At 48.7% G+C, this 22320-nt stretch overlaps 1 protein-coding gene across 3 annotated transcripts in view; it reads right to left on the bottom strand.

Annotated features, from left to right (window-relative positions):
• The window catches only part of Mkp3 (Mitogen-activated protein kinase phosphatase 3), a 55196-nt gene extending 34604 nt beyond the window's left edge, over window positions 1–20592 (bottom strand). For 2 of the 3 annotated variants that reach the window (XR_013317195.1, XM_077675576.1), the window contains exon 1: window positions 19602–20577. Coding sequence is in view for 2 of the 3 variants with exons in the window: in XM_077675576.1 (XP_077531702.1) it covers window positions 19602–19992 (391 nt within the window). In the remaining variant the exon portion in view is untranslated. Of the gene's footprint in view, window positions 1–19601 lie in introns of all 3 variants that reach the window. The other variant, XM_077675578.1, reaches the window with a different exon arrangement.
• Between the last annotated feature and the right edge of the window lie 1728 nt (window positions 20593–22320).

Raw genomic sequence — 22320 nt, 5'->3', positions numbered from 1 at the left:
AGTTGCACGTCGGAAAAGGGAAAGGATTTCCGAAAGGTGAGATAGGCGAGTTTCGAATGATGGTGAAAACACAATCGCGTCATCCAAGTAACACAAGCTACCTCGACTATTTGAATCTGCGAAGTAGAGAATCCACCACTCTTTCGAAGGCCGCTGGAGCATTGCACAACCCAAACGGCCTCACCTTGAATTGGTAAAGACCATCGGGTGTGACAAAGGCAGTCTTTTCCCGGTCCATCTCCTCGACAGAAATCAGCCAACACCCCGAGCGGAGGCCAATGGCGGAAAAGTACTTAGCCCCGTGAAGGCAGTCGTCTATTCTTCGCAGTGGGTATACGTCCTTCTTGGTTAAATTTACTGAGGTGGCGGTAATCGACGCAGAAGCGCCAGGTGCTGTCTTCCTTCTTTACCAGAACTACTGGGGGACGCCCACGGACTGCAGGAAGGCTCGATGATGTCTTTATCGAGCATTTTTTCTACTTATTTTTGGATAACTTCGCGTTGCGCATGGGACACTCAATAAGGTTGCCTGTAGATTGGCCTGGCATCGCCTGTGTCACTTCATGTGTTTGACCCAGAGGTCGGCGAACTCACTCATGAGTACACTCACTCAGACTCATTTGGACTCAAACTCAGTGAGAGAGAGGCTAGTGTGGCATGGTGAGTTTGAGCTTGAGTAAGTTTGAGCCGAGTGAGCCCGACTGAGTTTGAGCCCATTTTGAGTTCTGAGTACATTTTGCGTTTGAGTACATTTTGAGTTCTGAGTACATAGTTCTGAGTACATTTTGAGTTCTGAATACATTTTGAGTTCTGAGTACATCGTAAGTTTGAGTCCATTTTGAGTTCTGAGTACATTTTGAGTTTGAGTCCATTTTGAGTTCGAGTCCATTTTGAGGTCTGAATACATTTTGAGTTCCGAGTTCATTTTGAGTTCTGAGTACATTTTGAGTTTGAGTACATTTTGAGTTTGAGTATATATGAGTAGCCTACCAGGCAGCTATAGTTGGCTGTCAAGTTTCATGCGTCGCTGTGGGCTCGGAATTCAAGTTACCTGCGGGTACGGCACCATTCGCGATCCGCATGATCGGTTGGGAGGGAGGGGGTGTCTGATATTTTTTTAGTTTCTCGTTGAATTTTCATGACCCTAAGCACTTGCTGTATACCAAGTTTTTGCGGCTGGGTGCCTCAGTGATAACTGACTGGTGAGGTCATAAAAAAGGCTTGTCTTAACTTTTCCTCCTGATGGATCCACTAAGAGGGTGGGAAAGCACACGGCGGCGCTTGCTTGCTGGTTGTTCGCCTGCTGCTGTTAACGGCTTGATATACTAGGGGTCACAAAGGACGAGGTGAGATCCAGGGGTAAAAGGGGGCGGGGGCTGTCCCTTCTGCTGTTTCAAATAAATTAGCTGAATTGACTGGGCAATGCTCCTTTAGACAGAATAATGACCACATTAGATTTGGTGAAAGGTCAAACTGATGACGCTAAGGCGTGTAAGGTATCAAATGAAAGGTCCCAATTAGCGGAATCACGTGGGGTAAATAAAAAACATGCTTCCTGATTGTAGTCATCAGGCAGTCATAATGAGTCATAGATTGGGTTAAAATTCAAAATGACGCTGTGAGGGCATGTGGGGAATCAAATTCAAGGTCTCCATGTGGGGAATCATTCGGGACGAAAATGCGTTATGGTTATATCATACGTAGTCATGGTTAGTTATAGATTCAGTTAAAATTCAAGTTCATGACACTAGGTCGTGTGGCGTATTAAAATAAAGGTCTCGATGAGGGTAATCACGAGCTTCCTGATTATTATCATGACATAGTCAAGGTGGGTCATAAATTAGGTTAAAATTCACAATGACGCCACTGGGTGTGAGGGGCAATCCAATTGAAGGCTCCGATGAGGGAAATCACGTGGGACAAAAATGCGGTATGGTTATATCATGAGATAGTCATGGTTAGTCATTGATTGGTTTAACATTCAAATCATATTCCGCTAGGATGTGATGGGTATCAGATGAATGGTCTTGATGAGCGGAATCACGTGGGAGAAATAAAAAAAATGCTTCCTGGTTATAACCATGAGATAGTCATGGGGAGTCTTATATTGGGTTAAAATTCGAAGTGGTGTCCCCGCTAGGGCGTGTAGGGTATCAAATTTACGGTCTTGACGAGGGGAATCACGTGGTACAAATAAAAAAGGCTTCGTGGTTTCAATCATGGGATAGTCATTATGAGTCATAGAATGGGTTAAATTCAAGGTGAGGCTGCTAAAGCATGTAGCGTGTCAGTCAAATTGAAGGTTTCAGTTAGGGGAATCACGTCGGACATTTAAATAATGCGTCCTGGTTACAGTCATGAGAGTCATGGTTAGTTTGACTGGTATGAATTCCATATGATCCTGTTAGGGTGTGTGGGGTACCGAATTAAAGGTCTCATCGAGGGGGATAACGTGGGACAAATAAAAATGCTTTCTGGTTATAGTTATCAGGATATAGCAAAAGGTATCTTTCTTAAATTGCTGGGTCTGGTTTAACCAAAATTCCTTGCCAACCTGTAAGGCAGTTGTGCTATATACATGTGAAGGTTTGCCAGAGATGTCCATCAATGCGGTATATAGTAATAAAAATATTGGCGTGTAATTGCTGAATCATCGAGGCAGGATGGTATGGGGTAAAAACAAAAGCCATGCCAGGCTCTCGAACTTAAATCACCAGACTCAAAAACTCTCTGCTAATAACTGCCATTCAAAAGTTACTTCCTCCATTTCCCCGTGTACCAAGAAACAAGCAAATCCTTCGACACATTCTGGTGTCGTGGAAATTGTGGACGACCATAGGTAACAGGGGGCATCAGACCTTATCAGAAAGGCGAATTTCACATTTGTTTATGAATAAGCCTTGCGTCCACATTTCGTGTCCGTAATTTTCTTCCCGCAGCGTATCAACGTGCACTCGAATCCAGAATTGGCCAATTACATGTGAGACATTAACTCCTGCTAAAGTGTAGGAGATTGCGAGGCAACAGAGCCGCCAAGACATAAACAGACATTGCGACAGAAAGAAAACACTTCAGAAAAATAAGCAAGCGCAGTTTGTGTATGCCCTCAAACTGATTTTATTACAATAAGAAATCAGCGCAAGATATCAAAAGTAGCACATGATAACAATGTAAAGGAAAAGAATTAAATCGGGCTCTGCAGTTCTCCAACGACTACATGTAAAACACAATGAAAGAACAGATGACTGATGCAACACACACACACACACACGCACGCGCACTCGCATGCGCACACGCGTGCATGCCGGAAGTTAGCTGGGTAGGGTGGCGGTAATTGCTTACAACGATAGTGTGGTGCTTTTCCGAGCTACGGGAGCTCATCCCACTAGTAAATGCTAATAAAAAATAATACAAGTGACTCCGCAAACAACGAGGCACTTTTTTGTTTGTCCCACGTGATTTCCCTCCTCGAGACCCTCAATTTCATACCCCACAATCTTTAGCGCCACATCTCTCTGAATTTTAACCCAATCTGAGACTATCCATGACTTCCGTGTTACACGGTTCACCATTTTTTATATTTTTTCTTAATATTTCTTTTTTTTAGTTTTATCATTTAGTTTGATCAATTCTCTACATTTACGCTTTTATAATGATTACAGGTTGAACTTCCATGATATCTGCTTTTTGTGTAAATGCAGGGCGTTACACGATCCTGGCGGGGGGAGGGGGTACTCGGCAAAGAATGCTACGCATTAAAAAAGCAAAGGCATATCCATGAACACCTCGCGCTTCAGAGATTCGCGGGGACAGTTCGCTTGGACAGAAGGCGCTTTTTCAGGATGCAGAGCAAGAAACAGCTTCGACGTAAATGAACGGAGGAGTGAGCGCACGTCCCATCGCCCAATATTGCTTGTTTCGACCCAGGGACCCAGCACACATTCGAGTCTGGACCGCCTCTGTCATGAACAGGAACACGGAGCCTACATCAAGAGTTTGGTACAATTGCTTGCAACCAGCGCTAGTCATCATGGGCAGCAGGTGTAGCTGTATTAAAACAGCAATGAAAATTGTTTCCGACCTCACAGGAGCTACGGTGTCATGTCGTGCCGAATGCACGAGTTTAAGCTCACGAATTTGCACCCGTAATATTTTTACCACGCATGAACTTGAAAACACTGAATGCTAATGAAATCAGAGTCAATCTGAGCCCGAGTAAATTCCTTGCACGAGAGAGTTGTGAGGCCATTTGAGTTCTGAATTCATTTTGAGTTCTCAGCCCTTTTTGAGTTCTGAGTTCATTATGAGTTTTGAGTCCATTTCGAGTTTGACTACATTTTGAGTTTTGAGTACATTTTGAGTTTTGAGCACATTTTGAGTTTTGAGTATGTTTTGAGTTTTGAGACCATTTTGAGTTTTGAGCACATTTTGAGTTTTGAGTACATTTTGAGTTTTGAGTACATTTTGAGTTTGAGTACATTTTGAGTTCTGAGTACATTTTGAGTTCTGGGTACATTTTGAGTTTTGAGTACATTTTGAGTTCTGAGTACATTTTGAGTTCTGGGTACATTTTGAGTCCGAGTGAGTTCCTAGTTTTGCGCTCAATGTGAATTTTAGTTTGCGTGAGCGCAGATGTGCTGCTCAGCATTGAGTCTGAGTTTGAGTAAGTGGCGATTCGAAAAAAGAATTTGTGAGTGAGTTTGAGTGAGCCGCGCCAACTTTGCCGAGGTATGCTTTGACCCAAGGGGCAGTTCTGGAGGTCAGAAATGCCCCAATACGATAGGAGAAGCTCGCGTAGTTCTTGGGCTTGAGGTGCTGAAAGTTTGGAGCTAACAATACTGCCAAATTTCTCCGCTAAGTTTGGTGTAGATATGAGGTCACGAGAGGAAGCCGCAGCAATAACAATCTGTCATTATACCGACCTTGGATTGTGTCTTATGTGTGATCTCCTCTCTGAGACTAATATCATCATCAGCCAATCTACGCCAACTGCAGGGCAAAGGCTCTCCCATGGATCTCCAATAATACCGTACTGTGCCAACTGCAACCAATTTATCCCCGCAAACTTCTTGATCTCATCTGCCCATCTAACTTTCTGCTGCCCCCTGCCCCGCTTGCCTTCTCTAAGGATCCACTCTGTTGCCCTTAATGACCAACGGTTATCATGCCTTCGCATTCATGCCCTGCCCACACCCGTTTCTTCTTAATTTCTACTAATACGTCCTTAACACGCGTTTGTTCCCTGCTTGCATTTTACTAGCGAAAAATAGACGCGGACGAAGAAGAATTACACAGGCCACTCGCGTCTATTTTTCGCTAGTAAAATGCAGTCAGATAACCAACTAGCCGAACTTTATGCCTTAATTGTTCCCCGCTCTCTTCTTGTCCCTCAACGTTACACATATCATCTTCCGTTCCATTGCTCGCCGAGTCGTCCTCAATTTAAGTTGAACCTTCTTAGTGAGCCTCCAAGTTTCTGCCCTGTAGGTGAGTACCGGTAACATGCAGCTGTCATACACTTTCTCCTTCAGTGACAATGGTAGGCTGCCATCCATTATCTGAGAATGCCTGCCGAATGCCCCCCACCCCATTCTTATCCTTCTAAATATCTCTGCCTCACGGTTGGGATCCGGGGTCACTACTTGGCCTAAGTAGATATATTCGCATACTACTTCCACTGCCTCGCCACCTATCTCAAACCACTGTGCTCTTCCATGGTTATTAAGCATTACTTTAGTCTTGTGCATATTAATTTTCAGGCCGACGGTTCTACTCTGTTCGCCCAGTGCGGAAAGCATGCTTTGCAATTCGTCCCCCGAGTTACTTAGCAGGGCAGCGTCATCAGCAAATCTGAGGTATTCTCCATTAACCCTTAAGGCACATTCCCACTGGCGATTTGCCTCGTCGCGCGACGGCTCACGTCGCGCGATGAGGCCATGAGGCGGTGTTCGCACTTGCGATAAGCGATGATGCTACTGCATTCAGCACAGTCGCTTCCCGACTTGTACGACCTCGTCGGTGCGTCAACCATTCGCAGTCAAAGAAAATAATGCTACGCGACAAAATGAGGTAGAGATCAAACTAAAACACATGCTACTAACCTAGAAAAATGCCGAAAGCATTTGCGGGAGGAGCAGAAAATAACAAACTCAAGAAGGCTCTTTTCAACATATATTATTGCACGAAGAAATGCACACGCTTGCTTTCACGCCACAACACCCGCATCGAGGCCCACAAATTTCGCTTCTTTTCACAGGCGCAAAGCTCTGACGCCTCCGAACTCTACGCGTGTTTACCAGTCGTCAATAGAAGCACGAAGAGGCTGCAAGTCAACCTACCGTCTCGCTGTCCACCTAGCTCTATTGGCGGTGAGATGTTTGAGTGGCGCCCCCTGGCTCTGACGTCGGCTTAAGGACTCGCGCCTGTCGTCTGCTACACTCCGCTTGTGAGGGGCAGCAGTGTCTGTGCTAGAAATCGCCCGCTTTGTTGCTGTAGTGCATTAACAAGCGTATTTCTAGTGATTCAGTTATTTTGCCAGCTTCTGACGCATCTGAATAATTTGTAGCTGCATCCCCCACAAGTTTGCAACAAACGACGAAATAGAGAACAACTTTCTTCAGAGCATCGGTCAGAAGATCGTGAGTACCTTGTCCTTTCTAGCTTATTCGCGCAAGGATCAGCGCTCAGAGCTCCTCGATAAGTATCCAAAATGCGTAGGCTTTCCTGCAGTATTTTTGAGATGTTCTTATGAAGACTCAACAGTCTAATGCTACGTACCAAGCAGCGAGCCCCTACACGCACATCGCCCAGCAGGAAATAAAACGGCTGTCTTCTATTTCTTTCGTTGTCCTGTATCAGATGAATGTTTCTGGTTTGTTTCTTCTTCCCAACGAATTAATTTTTCTGCAGCGTCGCAAACGTCTTATTAGGAGGTTTGGGGGTGTTTGGGAGTCTCACATTGTGGATATTTTGTTCAGGTTGTATGGCATACATCACCATCTTCACAAAGTGGCTTTCATTACGGCTGCGTGTAAGAAGGTGCATATCCGCAGCGTGCTTTGTTTATTCACATGAAAATACAATGAGAAAGTTTGTGCTACGCCACCGCGATCGCGCCCCAAACAACGAATGCGGCTTTTGTGCTCCGACTTTCTATCGTAACCATCGTTGTCATAACGAACTGACTATCAACCCGAACAATGATGACATGATTACGGTGTTGAAGGCCTTAAATACTCGCTAACTAACGCAATACATAGTATACCTGCATATATTACAAGGATCGAAACCTATGAATATTTCCAAGCAGGTCTTTATTGCTTTCCAACCCTTTCAGGTGCAAAGAACAAATCCTATTCCACACAGGATGGCGTTCTATCATTTGAAGAAAATTACTTTTACTCTCTTGTCTTGGTCTGAGGACCCGGCCCACTAACCAGCTCGATTTCATTGTTAAATAAAGTTTTCTACTCCTCCCCCTACTCCTCCTCCTTTTGAATGCAGTTTTCCTATAACACATATCCGAATATCGGGAAGATCTATGGCCATGGAAACTGTACCGAAATATCCCTCCAGGTCTGAACAAACATAGTGCCATTGTATCTTTAACGTAGACGTGACTCGTTTTGCTCAATAAACCTCCTACTGGTTAGAAGCTTGGTATAAAACTAGCACGCGCCTATACACACACTGGGTTATTTGGAACTCAATAACCTACAGTTTTTGCAGCCCATAGTGTATGCCGGCATACTTTCATGCCATGACAACGTATAGCGATGCGATACAATACTTTGGAGCGTTCGGCAAGGTTGCGAAAACTGTTTTACCTAACATATGATTACCGGGAATCGTAATGCTTTCTGCCAAAGCCGGCAGCCCTAAAGGCCTAGATTTCGTTTTGGTCTTCCATATTTTTTTTGTTGTCGGTCATGAGCAGCTGACTGTTCCCTTTGTTCGAAAGATTGCTTAATACAGAAGCGTACGCCTAGCTCCGACTCTTCGCGCTCCGCACAGGACTGGCTTCGCAAGGAAGGGGGCGATGCCGGCAATGTTTCTTCCGTAGCGGTATCCAAAAGTAAACTTTACCTCACACCATGAGCTAGTGTATGCGATTTTAAGCCTATTGTTATGATAAAAAGATACCCACACGCCAATTCTGGTGCGGACAAGCATCAGAAGTTGACCGAGCTCAAAGAAACAGCAGGGAGAGCGATCCTGAGTGAAGCAGACGACAAATGCGAGAATCCCTAAGCTGACGTCACAGAGGCGCACTTCGTAGCGCCGCCCGTGTTCGCGCTCACCGCCAATACGATGATTACTTGCTTTTACAATCCATACACGCTTCTCCACACCGATCAGTTCCACGTTATTCGTTGATTAGTGCACGCGTACGCTGAAGCCACTGACCAAAGAACCGAAGCGCACAGGAATTTGCTTGCCGGCCGACCAGGCGCGTACTGCGAAAGCGGGCCAAGCGCTGGCCGAGCGAGCCCGGCTGTGGCGGCGGCAGCCGTTTGCATTACCGGATGTAAAGAAACGTTTTGTTTCCGGCTACGTCGGCCTACTCCGCGGCCATGATTGGCTATCCGGTTTTTCGGGGCTGTCGCGCGACGAGAGAATTCGAACCGAGAGCGATCTGCTCCGCCGTCGCAAAGCGACGGCCGGCTCGTCGCTTTTCGTCGCGCGACGAGGCGAATCGCCAGTGGGAATGTGCCTTTACGCCCACCTGTTCCCAATCCAATGTTCTGAATACCACTTGTAAACATGCTGTGAATAACATTGAGAGATTGTGTCTCCCTGTCTGACGCCCTTCCTTGTAGGTATTTCACTGCTCTCCTTATGCAGGACAATGGTAGCTGTGAACCCATTGTAGGTATCCTCTACTAATATCAATGAAATTGAGAGAGTGCAAAAAAAAAGGGCCATTCGTTTTATTTACACCAGCTTCAGATACACATCAATTACAGAACTTACTGCTCGAACAAATCTATTAACACTACCAGAATAGAAATTTCTGTATCAACTAATAAAAGCACAGCACAAGACTGACTTTACAGAACTCACATTTTTCTGCAGATATGCTGCTCGGCGAAGGCATGACCTCCCAATAATGCCCTGTGTAATCCGTAACAACTGCTTTAAATATTCATTGTTACTGTGAACTATCTATGATTGGAGCAAACTAAGCAACACCAAAGTTTCGCAGCCATCCTTAGCACTACTTTTGTCTAGTCTCAACAAGAGTGTATAAATATATAAGCCAAATAAGCTGCGTAACCTCGTATATGTTTTCATTTTGCACTCTGGAATGTAAGTGCTTCATACTGCTTGGAGTTGCGGTGAATATTTTTGTGTCTATATACTGGCTTGTTTTATTGTTAGCTTGCATGAAATGTTTTTGTTTGCCTTGTAACTTTACACTCTGCGAAAATTCCTAAACAGGGACTGCGGTATTTATAAATAAATCAAATAATTAATGCCTCGCTCCAGCTCAAGGAATTAGTGTGCTGAAAACCACGACACCACATTTCTAACAATTAAAACAGGGCAGAACAAATCACACAGTGCTGTAGTTATTTTATGCCAGAATACCTTCCAGAGCAATAAAAATCCTTGGCACTGTTAAGGAAGAGCTAACCTTCCCTCACACCACATCGGGGATCAAATTGTAAAATCCCACTGAAACCATATATATCCACACCAAAACGTGAATAAAATGTACATATTTACTGCTGGACCTGGTTGCCACGAAATTGTGGCCCTGTATCGATGTGCACTACGACTGCTTTCAGATAAAATGTTTCTCATGTGCGAAGCAACTTAAACACCCTGCACAAGTTAACACTAAGTCAGGACACCATTGTAAAAAGAATCGTTTGTCGCCGACGAGTATTAGCTTCATTAAAACACAGTTTTCAAAAATGACAATGTCCTGCCTTTGAGTCGTTTGTCTCCAAGAGTGAATCTGAGAACTCTTCGTGCAGTGCGAAAAGGAAAAGCTGCCCAACTGCTTCACATCTGCAGCCACAATTTTATGAACGCTGCTAAACTTTTGAAGACTGCCTGCAGGGAGAGACACTGTGGTTGTACAGGTTCACAAAAGGAAATTCAAGGGCTTTCGAGGACCTTTGGAAACGATAAATTTTAATGCACGGCGTCAGCACCGATAAGCGGGGGCTCCAAGGCCCACGGCTGTTTCCCATGCTGATGCTGCACTGGCCAAAATAAAGTGTCCTTGCCACAGTTCTGTTACCTACATCACTCGGGGTTTATTTTGAGCCACCTCAACCTTCCCACTCAAAAATTTCATGGCAGCTAAAAGCTTACTGCATCACTGCTGGTGCGAACGTACTTGGCCTTCAATTCATACTTCTTACGCCTGTGCTACACGGTAACTTCGAATTGACTCTCGCCCACAACTGCACCCTAGGTACTTACAATGGGGCACTCGATAGACAGTTGGTTCAACGACCTTCGGAAGCACAGGCATTATTCATTTCTTCAAATCCTGACCATAAAAGGACAAGCGCACTGGGAGCACCAGTGGCGGTTTCGTCACCCCTATAATATTACCGTATTTTCCGGTGTATAAGTCGCGGTTTTTTTCTGAAATTTTCGTTGGTGCGTCTTATCCACCGGTGCGACTTATGTATGGAATAAATCCGGTCCGCGGCGGCCGCGCATGGCCAGCGCACGCTAAGAGACACAGCTCTATGGTCTAAATGAATCAGAATCGCACCGCTATGGTGTTTCGCATAGCCCATTTATCGCTTCTGGACGTTAACCCAAAGAATTTGCAGCTTTTTCTAGTCAAAAACAATGATAATGGACTCCGACAACCGCGCGCGCAGTAAGTTCAGTTCAGAATAAATTCAAAGTAATATCAAACTAGGTTGCAAAAACAAAATGCAGCTTAAAAATTATTACAGTGAGTTACTGTGGAGGAGGTAAACGTGCTGCTAATTTTGAAAATGACAGCTTGCTGATAAGTTTAGATTTTCGGGCCGCTTCCGGTTGCGTCACTTCCGTCCGCCATGACACCTTTATTGCGCTGATTTACGAAAGCGATGACAGCACGCAAGAGACGCGCGACGTTTGGAGAGGTGGCCAAATGGCACTCCATTTCTACAGAAAGAGTTGTAGCCGGGTTCATAAAGGCCGGAGTGATCCGGTCCGCGAGTGGCGACGTTATTGGCGAAGAAGACGTCAGTGAGTCGGAGGACGACAGCGAAGTGGCGAAGGAACTCCCACTTGAAGTTTCTGAATTGTTTGTTAGCGAGTCGGAGGAAGAAGATAATTTGCCTAAACGCTGTCTGTAAGTACATGCCATCTGAGTGTATCAATAAACCATTTTTGAGAAGCTAGTTCTGTCTAGACTTTGGACGGTATTACGAGTTTACCTAAATAACAAGTGTGTCTTATATACCGGTGCGTCTTATACACCGGTGCGACTTATATACATTTTTGTTCGGAAAAACTGTCATTTTGAGGGGGGTGCGACTTATGCAAAGGTGCGACTTATAGTCCGGAAAATACGGTACTCCATTTTTTATTTTGAGTGTGATCGACATGCACACAAATTATTTAAGCTTTCTTCTTTACTTAGACGTGCGAATGTATGTTTACATTGGTGAAAAATCAAATGCTGACGTCCCTCTTCATATACTACAGTTTAGTTAATTGTGAGAGCCGAACCGTGGAAATATTGTGTAAATTTTATAGATGTTAATATTTCAAATTCTCTCAATTGACTTTTCACCAAGAAAGTATTTCTTGATTGTACTTTTGTATACGAAACCTTCCCAAGTGTTACATGGCTTTTTTATTGGTGTGCCATTGACGGGTTAAATGTTGAATTCCAATGGCAACTTTTTTTGCTCCATTTCGAGCAAACGCATTCCAATGACAGACCTGGCACAAGCAGATTGCGAGTGCCAACCGAGCCATGGTCTCTCTGTGGAGCAAGAAAATTTGCTCCCCCGAAGCCGGCCGAGTCTGCCAGAACCCGCGGGGCACTCGTGTCGCTGTCTGCTTCCGGTATTTTCCCCTTTTCCAACCCCTGTAGCGCCCACTCAGCGAATCCAACACGAAGTGAAAAAATGCCTATACTCCCTAATGCGAAATTTGTGAGCACAGTGAACTGCAGTCTTCTCGGTTGCGGTGCAGATCTGCTGCGTCTCCGGAAGTGACTGCACGATGAGCAAACGCAAGGCGGCACGCTATTGTGCTGTTACCACGGAGCGCGTCACCGCCACCAGGTCATAACAAACCGTGTTTGAACCTGCGGACAAACGTCATGTGGTTCCCACGCACAGAGGAGTAGCGTCTAGTGCAAGTGTGAGGGGCATGAAGCCATAGCGGCGCATGCCGCCCTCCCCCTCACACTTCGCTCCACCGTTTTCTTTCCGTCTTCGCCGAGCCTGTCCCACAGTAGCGACCACCAAATTGCTGACTCACTAAAACATGCTGCACGCTGCGTCGCGCTTGTGATCGCTACACAAGGAAAGTGAGCGCGACGCCAAAACTCGGAACCAAGTTACAAGCAGCCCAGCTCAAACGACGACTGGGCCGGCATGCAGCCTTGAGCAGTAATGCGTTAGCGGTAACTAGTTTCTGAAACTTGTAACTGTAACACTGGTACTTTTTACACAGTAACAGTAACACTTTAAATACCATTACAGGGAATTTCTTTTTTCATGAAAAATTATCCAACGACAACGTTCGTAAAAGGCCGACATGATGATCGCGGTTTCCAATGATCCAAAGGTACTTTCAGGGCACCTGCCCTTCCAGGGAGCAGTGTGCTCTGCGGCAAAGCTCGGTGACCGTTGCCGATCTGCCACTGGAATTCAACATAACTGAATACCTTTGTCATGTGGTGACGAGATGGGACGCACGTGAAATCGAACTGCTTCGTATTACGCGGTCTTGTAAGTGCTCGCACAAGGTCTACACCACAGTGAACAACTTTTCAAGGTCACGTGAAATTTCTTCACGTGCAACTGTTATTAAAGAATCCCTCTGTCTTTCTCTCCCCCCACACACACACAGGGAGACAGGCAGACAGATATATGGGAGCAATTTGGAAAGCTTGTCGCCTTGAAGACTGTGAAAATGAAAACTTTTCACCTCTGCTGCACAGAACAACAGAACATTGGGAGTAATTCCGCTTACTGCACGTACGCTTTGATTCAACTACATGAAGTTCTGGAGGTTCCAAGTGCAGTTTCACTTGAATAGAAGAAATTCGGAAGGTTTGGTTAGTTTCGTATTTGCGTCTTAATGCTACTGAGTTCTTCAGCCTTAGCTTTTGCAGCCTCGTGCGTGATGCCACTTGTTCTCGCCTTCCCAGTAAATCCGCCGGCGGAGGCCGCTCAATGGGCGACAGATGCTCTTGCATATGCGAATCATCCGATCACTATGCGCACTTAAACTGACACGTGGGAAAAGAAAGAAGACAAAGCATCGACAGCACTGTACAGACCCGACGTGAACAACAGAAAATGCTCACGCTTTGAGGCTGCCAGTAAATCCAGCAAAAGATGATGTCGAAAAGAAAAAGGTCAACCTGTACAAAATGACAGTTTCAGACACACATACACATTGAAGCTGTCCCAAGAATAAAAAGATCCTTCCATCCATTGCACAGAAAATGCCTTCTATCGGATACCCCTCTCACGTGGTAAGCAGTATAGGGCAGACTGGCCACCGCACTGTTTACAGGTTCCGAAAACCTATAAATAATAGGGCGGCCAGTAACGTCAGAAACGGTCGTGACCGTTTCATGGCCTTGCATGCCGCACGCGTGACTGAAAATTGCTTCTCAGGAAAAGCCTGCCGACAAGAAACCGCTGAGCTGGCAGCCCCTGTCCCTTCGTTGGAGACCTGGCTGTTGCATCCTCAGCCCCCTGCAGAACGAAGGCCTCTCCCACCAACCTCGAACAATTCCCTCCATCGAGCAGCTTGCCTTGACCTGTCTCCACTCTGTCACCCTCGTAGCCCAAGTTGTGCTATTCAAGCTGTGCCTTCTGCTCTCGCTTGCTCTCTCATCCAGGGAGCTCGTCCCCCGCCTCTAAATGTTACTCCGACCATTGGATTCCTTGCGTGGCCTGTTGAGCTGACCCGAGTACGCTTTCAGTAAGATGCCAAGTTTCTGCTCCACATGTCATCTCTAGACTGGCTGCTGAGAGTTCTCCAGGACTGGCAGGCCTGGATCGTTCCACCCGCAGGCTTCCACACCTCTCCCCTAGCGGAGCACGTTCGCACATGCCAGAACCCACAGCCAAGACCAAAGCCGACGCCCGCGCAACAAACCCAAAGGAAAGCTGTGGTTGCATAACACGAGGGACCTCGGTTCAATTCGGACCACGGGAAGCATTTGTTTTTTCTTTCCAATAGGCTGCACGTGTTGTTCTTCCCCACCATATCACTCGGGCCTTTGGGCTGGCCCGGTGGTTGCAGGTTGCTGGTTTCACGGCGTAAAGATCCCGGGTTCGATTCCCGGAAGCTTTCGGTTTTGTAGCCACATTTTTGTTGGGGACGCCGGACGGATTTGTGTCAGCTTAAACCGCAGTGCAGTTGAAAAAAGTGAGACACCCCTCGATTCAGCTGCTATGTAGCTGCACCCATGCAGCCAAGAGGCAACAAGGGCTGCCACACTGCAATGAAACAGAACCCACCCGGGTAGGCCCACAAACTTCACAGCTACAGCCCAGCTTCAGCCATATCGTGCTCACACCCCCTGCAGGCTCACTACGCCTAGGGCTGGCCAGGTGGCAACAGAAGCTACCCAGGGACATGGCTTTGCACGCTTCCTGGCCGCCCTTACGAGCACCACCAACGGCAGCCCGTCAGGCCAGGATGCAATATGAAGAAGCCCGCAAGTTGCACAGACACGGAAAAGCTTGTACGAGCACGAAAAAACCTAGCACAGCCCCTGAAATGCCGTCCGTCTCAACGTAAGGGGGACTCGTGTGCTGGCATTCTTAAGGAACTTGCTACTTCATGACCCACGGGCTCAAGAACGATCAGGCACCAATGCAAAAGCTTTTACAAATACCCACCGCATAATGATCGCACCCCTGAAGTTTGTCGTCAAAATACTTTTTTTTTTATTTCCCGCACAATGATCGCACCTTTAACTTGCCGCGGTCGTATGCCTGCCAAATCTAGCTGACGATGGTCGTGCTTACCTGTTTCCTCCTCTTTCAACGCGGACATGGCTACATTATTGCCGCAGACTTGTCAGTATTAGCAGAGTCCTTCAATGCTTTTCTGGTCACGCAACTCCGGCTCCCATTTCATACAGGGACAAAAGTTGCCGCTAGGGTCGCCGCTGTCAGCGCGGGGGCATTTCATGCCCGCGCCACCCGCGCGCAAGCATTCTGCCGAAGCTGGTACCCGTATGAGGCAGTTGTTGATAGCTCATAAAATATTCTGCTATCATTCATATTTAGCTTGACGTACAATGTGGTTGCTGCACTCGCCTGTAAAAAGGTTTTCTTCGCTTACCTTTGCACAATAGCAACGCTTTGATGGAGCCAGTCGTGCCGCAGCAGGTATGAATTTACGTGTTGTTGCAGCAGTCCTTTCATCTCGTGCAAGGCAGCGTAAAATTGTGCTTTGTTTAAGCGAAGGTTATCTAGTTGGGCTTGCGACTCTGGCGAAGCCTCAGATTTAGAAATTCGCAAACATGATACGCGCAGTGAGACCCCGCGGCGACGCCGATCGCGCTATGCAATCCGACCGTCTACGCCGCCGATGATCGCCGCGGCTGCGGTACCGAAGCTAAAGCTATAAATTTCGTCTGTTTAGTTTGTTACAGTTGACCTCATTCATGTGCGCTCATTCAGCAAAGCTTCAGCAAAGCTTCAAAGTGCGAGCGATGAAGCTTTCGTCGCATTAATTGCCCATCTCTAGGATTCTAACCAAGTTTAAGTTCGAGTTCGCAGCTACCTTGTGTTCGTTTTCATGGAACTTCAACAGGGTAATAAAACTTGCTGTTGGGCTAGTTGGTTCATTCAACAGAGTAACGTTACATAGGCACAGAACGAGGAACGAACGTTACATAGCACAGAACGAACATCACTGCTGTTTGGGATGCTTCCGTGCTTGAACACGGCAGAATTTCTTCTGCGATAGCATCAGGCGACGACAAACGACGTATCTTTGTTGCTGGCTGGACCCTCGTTGAACGGGATCGCGGCTTCGGCTTGCGCAAATACGCCGGCAGCCAGTCGAAGCGCCTTGGAATGGCGTCGGGCCGCAGCTTGGGTTTCTCACGTCGCAAAGAGACGACGTCTCCTTTCACCAAAAAAGTGTCGTTCCAAACAACGTCTGCAGTGTCAAAATGTTTTTCGCAGACACGGACATGGTGCGAGTCAAACGAAAAGCCGGCGGCTTCCTGTCGCGGTATTGCACGTTTCCACTGCTCGCGCTTATCGGCGCTACTTGGCAAGCAAAACAACGAGACCTTTTCGCTCGTACCTCTGTAGCCAGAGCGGCATCCCGGTACGCAACAAGTCTTGGGCATTTCCGCCCAGTGTCCTCGCACAATATCACCAAAGGCGTCACATCAACTGGTAACTTAAAACTCAGAAAACCACGCGCCCATACTACCGGATTCCGTGGGAGTGCAGCCTCGCCGACGCAACGCGCAGGATACGTCTGTCCCCCACTATGCACTCAGCGCCGCCCCGCGGCGGCTTCGGCGACATAGCAAACTGCTCCCATAGCGTTACAGCGCAGTTTCGTGACCAGAAAAGCATTGAAGGACTCTGGTATTAGCGATATCGGAAAGCATGAGTTCGTCATTGGTACGGAAGAAACTCTCACTAAATGCACATGATGTACTAACGAGACTTGCTGCGTCGGCAGCCGTGTCTTGTTTTGATGTCCCTCACTGTGAGAGCAGCAGCCACTATTGGTCGACCTTTTCTCACCTCGCAGCAAACTCCTTCCAGTGCGTTCCGCAATTCCTGAAAACACCGCATTTTGCGTCACTTTGCAACGCGGCTGGCGGTGGTCTGTGGAGCATTGTGCTTTTATTTATTGTAATACGTTTATTATGGTCACGAGAACTATCGTGAAAATTCTGAGCTGCAACCTGCTTGCGTTTTCTGCGGAAACTTTCTTGGCGGAAAATTTACCCTGCGTAATGAACGCACCCCTTTTGGGAAAAAGTGTGATCATTACGCGAGTAAATACGGTCTATACATCTTCACAATGGCCTGATATGCTTTGATGGTTTCGGGATGGCTAGCACCATTTAGAGAAAACTAGACAAACCAAAATGTGTTTCGTGTTTGTTTATTGCATTAAAGTAATATACTCTAAAAAACACAGACTAGGCCATTTGAAATTACTTGCAAGTATTTCCGCATTGGTACGCGCTTCTTTTAAGCCTGTGGGTCATGATTTCGTAAGTCCCATAAAAATATGATGAGGCGAGTTCAAGGGGCCACGCAGAGAAAATACAAGTTTGTTTTATTTGAAAGACAGTGTTTTTAGTGCCTTCAGTGCTTGTCCGGCAGCAAACTGAGAAATTAAACATTTTAAGCCTAAATTTCAATTCTCCCGCTACATCACATATTTTCATGGCGTCTACAACGACGTATCCAGAGCAGGGCCTTAAAATGACCAGGGCTGCTACCACCTAGCAGACGGCCATTTGGTTATCTTGTTTATCGCACACTTCTTTCATAGATGGCTGCAGTATCGCTGAAGTGCCAGTGTTTGCACTTAGCTTCTGGCCCCAATTCTATACCCTCCATTTTTTTCATTAGGGTTCATATTAATCGCTTCCTAAAACGTAATACTAATCGCTCCCTAAATGCACGGCAAACATGGTCATGTAAGTGCCGCTTACATCAGTTGGTCACTGTTGTGTCAGACAAGTCCAATTCATCCGAGGATGTGTTAGGCAGTGTCAGCCGCCAAAGTGCCGCGCTTCGGTGTTTACGTGTTCGTTCGTAAGCCCTGCCTAATTTGCATTTGCCAGCCTCAGCCAATCGCACAGCCGCGCATGTGACATCGTAGGTTCTGTTGCGGGAAATGGGCTAGTGGGTCGTGTGGCCATTCCCTTTTTTGCTTACTATATAGCTTATTCGAGCGAAGTGCGTGTTGAAAGTGGTGTCAGTACGACTAACGAGGCAATCTTTCAAATAAACCAAACTTGCACTTTGTCTGCGTGCGAAGGACAAAGCCCCCGTGCGGCGTCATTCCCTTCAGCCGCAAAGGGGTGGAACGCCCTTCCCTTTTGAAGAAAGCAATGAGGCGTGATTTCCCCCACTTAGTGGCATGCTCTTGCTTCCTGAAGGCCACTTCCCTCAAACTACAGCCGGACGTTGCAGGACCCTTTGCATAGGCCCTGCAAGACCAGCCGCACTGGCCAGGACGGGGAGGAGTGAGCTGGGACAACGACACTAAAGAAGGCCGATGGGACAAGAGCGCTTGTCCCGTCGTCCCTCTTTAATGTCGCTCTCTATTTTTTCAATCATAATGCACCAACTTGCCCAACAGCTATGTTTAAGGAGGAGGGAGCTGTTTGTCTGAACTGAGGCACACCTTTTTGTTGCAAGTGGCCGGCAGATTAGCCGGTAGGGATATTTTGCCAGCACTGTCTCGTGATTGGCTGTTCACGCCTACTTCATCGCGACTGCTACGTCTGCCTCTGCCAGGCGCGGGATCATCCCTGGCTGCCGGCACAACATCCACACCCTCTGTTTCCCGCCACCAACCGGAGTGCAGCCTCTGACAGCAGACAACCACCAACTGCACAACCACCGAAGAACGGGTGACCAGTTGTGGCGTCACGTGTGGCGTGCGCGCATCAGCAGGAAACACTTGTTTCAGCCAAACACTCCAAGAGGGGCCGCAAAAACACCGCTTCTGCAGCCTAGAAAGTAGCGAAATGTAGCCCGCGTGACAAAATGAAAAACTGCTCGGGGCCTGAACGGTGCCGTTTCGCGCACAGAAAAAAAAAAAAAAAAGAGGGGGAGCGAAGCGGGCTGGTGTCTAAAAGGTGGCCGAACATCGGGTCGCCGACTGAACAGCGCCGGGGAGGGCCGGCTAAAAAAACCGGCGCTGCCGCGGGACCGTTCACCCCGGCTGCGGCAGGAAGGAGCGCTCGGAGAACGAGTGGGTGCCGCGGAAGGAGGAGGCGGCCATGCGAGAACCCACGCACCCCGTTTTTCGCCGCCCCTCCGGCCGCCGATGTTTTCGCCAGCTTGTTTTAGAAGCTCCTGCTACTCCTCCGTGACGCAACCGGCCCGTGTTTACGTTCTTCTCCTTTTAATGTGCGGCACAGTGCGCTGCGCCGCGTGTGCTGCTACACAGCCTCTGGCACGTCTCATTCGCACACCACTCGGTCTTCCGATCTCGGTGCGCCAGCGATTGGGCGCACACTCGAACGAGCGCGCTGGGTGCGCAAGCAAGCAGCAGGTGAGCGAGGCGCGGAAAGGCGGAACAACCCACGCACTGTTTACAGGCGGCAAGGACGGACGGCCCAAGGCCGCCGGATTCATTAATGGAACGCGCTACGCTGGCCGCCCCCGCGTGAGCACGCGCGCAGGATCGCGGCGCCTGGGAAACAGTGTCCTCACCTTGGAGGCAGTACACCTGACAGCCATCTTGGCGGAGCCGCTGCACGAGCACCCCGGTGACGTGCGCGTCGGCGTAGCTGCCGTCCGCGTCGTACAGCACCACGGGCAGCCGCCGGTAGCAGGCCTCGAAGGCCTCGCGCTGCCGCGCGTCCCTGAGCACGCTGGAGACGCACAGCTTGCCGTTGGACAGGCGCCGCAGCACGATCAGCGAGGCCGGCAGGCTGACGCCCAGGGCGCCGCGCACCCGGCACCGGCCGAACTGATCGGGCGGACGGCAGTCGAGCAGCAGCAACGCGCAGGAATCGGCCGGCTCGCGCACCCGGGCCGCCACCCAGTCGGGCCCCACCGTCGGGCCGCTCATGGCGCTCGTCGAGAGCTCGCGGGAAGGCATGCCGGGGGCCGACCACCACGCGACGGCATGGGCCGGCGACGAACACAGCAGACACGAACACGGTACGCCGAAGCGACGCGCTCCTCAACGCGCCGCCGCCATTGCTGCGGCCGCTGCTAGGCGTGCCGGCCGGATGCTGCCTCGACCGCTCCTGCTGACGACACGGGCGCGCCGGCCTATGGGCGCCCAGCGAGAGCGGCCGACGTCACGACTGCGGAAGCAGAGAAAGGCCACGCCCCGCCCTCTTCTTCAACGGAAACTCAAAATGGCGTCCGCGCAGAGCGCGTAGGTGGTGCGCGGGCGCTTGCTGCGGCCCACGCGCTCGTTTTCTTCGCTCACGGCGCGTTGCTGGCGGGGAGCGGCTTGGGTCTCCGCTGCCCCCGCGTTTCCCCGGCGGCCGAGTGAGGAGGCGTGGGCGTCGGTGCCTCCGCGTGGCGGCGCTGCCAATCAATGGAGTGACGCCGAGCCCCGCTGCGTCAATGAACGCGTACTCGCGGGAAGCCATTCAGCGGCACGCGGTCGGCTGCGTCACTCGGACACCGCGCGCTTCCTCGATCGCCAAAGCTCCCGCGCAGGGCCGGCGGCCTCGCGAAACCGACAGCGACGACGGCCGGTCGTGTGTGACCCTATTGCGAGCCCGACGGGGTCCATTCACATTTTTTTCCTCTTCTGGGGCGTCCTAGCCGCGCTGTCGCGCTGTGTCCAGTGCGAGCCCGAAAGGGTGAGGACGGTGCGCGTAATTCTACCCGCGCGTTATATACGCAACTTCCGGTCGTCCTTGGCGCGAATTCGTTACAACGCTCGCGTGTTCCGCATCGTTAGGCGCAGTTTCTCTCTCGCGCGCGTTGTGATGCGTCCGTTGTCCCAGGCTCTTCCTGGCCAACCGTCGTCGCCTCGGTACAGCACCGCCGCAGAGGCAGTCTCATCTTGCCGAGCGAAAATTGGGAGCAAATTAGCCCATTTGTAATGGAAGGCTTTGTTGCGCGAGTTGGTTCAGGGCTTCAAAGTAAAGAGCGCGATGTACGAAGACAGAAAAACGCAGTGGACTCGACGAGCGCTCGTCCAGTCTACTTAGTACTGCGTTTCTCTGCCCTCGTCTACTGTGCTCTTTTTTTATTTTTCGTAGCCCATTCGTGTTTGGCCGATTTTCGTATTCTCAGTTCCGAGCTTGTATTCAGCTCAGCATTCTCAACGCGCGCCCATTGTTGGCATTTGTGCTCGGCGAATGCTTAAAGACGAACACTTGCTATCGCAGCCTCGCGTCCAAAAGAAGAGAGGGGCGTACCAAACAGTGGCGACAATTGCACCCGGGGCCCAGAAAATTTGTCACCCCTCACATATACAAAGCAATTTATAATCATAAAACTATTATTATTCTTATTAGTACTAAAATAATGCCTTATTTTGTTACCATATTAAGGCTCATTCACACTTACGACTGGAGCAACCAAAAGTGATTTCATTCGCTCTTCTCGCTCGGCATCGCTCCCGTCGGACGACCAGAGCAATGTACAAAAGGCTTTACAGAGATACTGAATGCGTTGGCCTCGAAATGTCTGTACAAGCATGCATAATGTACAACATGCGATGCGAAATCAAGTCAAGATAATTCGTGGTGAATAGTTATTTATAAACAACCGGCAATATATCAGAAAAGTAAGCAGCAAGATATAAAAGCCGTATGTTATTTATACAAGCCAAAACATAATACCTACACGAGCTTGGTTTAGAGAACCCCAGACGCTCACTGGGGTGCAAATCATGAATACACGAACACCGTTCTTTTAAGTGAATTAGGCATCGATAAAAAAATCACGCCATATCCACGGAATGAATGATGATAAGTGGGGCGAAGCTCGAGAGGGGGAGATCATCGGTAACCGTACCTCTCCCGTGAAAGTTCGCCCATTACATCATTAAGAAAGACGTAAGACTGTGTGCGTACATTGTACAAATCAACTTTTATTTTCGGAGTCAATGCTCCCAGGCCCAGACCTGGTGAAAGACCCCGCGCCATCGAGGACTACCCCGCACCTACACCACAATTTGTCACCTAGGATGGGACACAACGGTAAAGAAAGAACTTTTATTTGGGGCGAACTTGTGCCCGAACAAGACGAGTGGAAATGAGCAAAGGTCCTTGCGTCTCGTTCGATCTCCGAGAACGACTGCCTGCGTTCGTGGTGTGATCTCTTGCGTGATCTCCCCCTCGCAGTGCACGTGCGCTCGCGCCTCCGTTGGCGAACACAGACAAGCTCGCGCTCCCGGTGCCGAGTTTGCGCTGCCGGTTGCAGCCGGTTCTTGCTCGTGCAACGCGGCCCACTTTGC

Source organism: Haemaphysalis longicornis, unplaced genomic scaffold, assembly GCF_048455015.1.
Source record: "Haemaphysalis longicornis isolate Haplotype H1 unplaced genomic scaffold, Haemaphysalis longicornis Haplotype H1 scaffold_66, whole genome shotgun sequence".
NCBI lineage: Eukaryota > Metazoa > Arthropoda > Arachnida > Ixodida > Ixodidae > Haemaphysalis > Haemaphysalis longicornis.
Note: the sequence above shows the minus strand (reverse complement) of the source record. Positions and strands in the feature narration are given on the sequence as shown.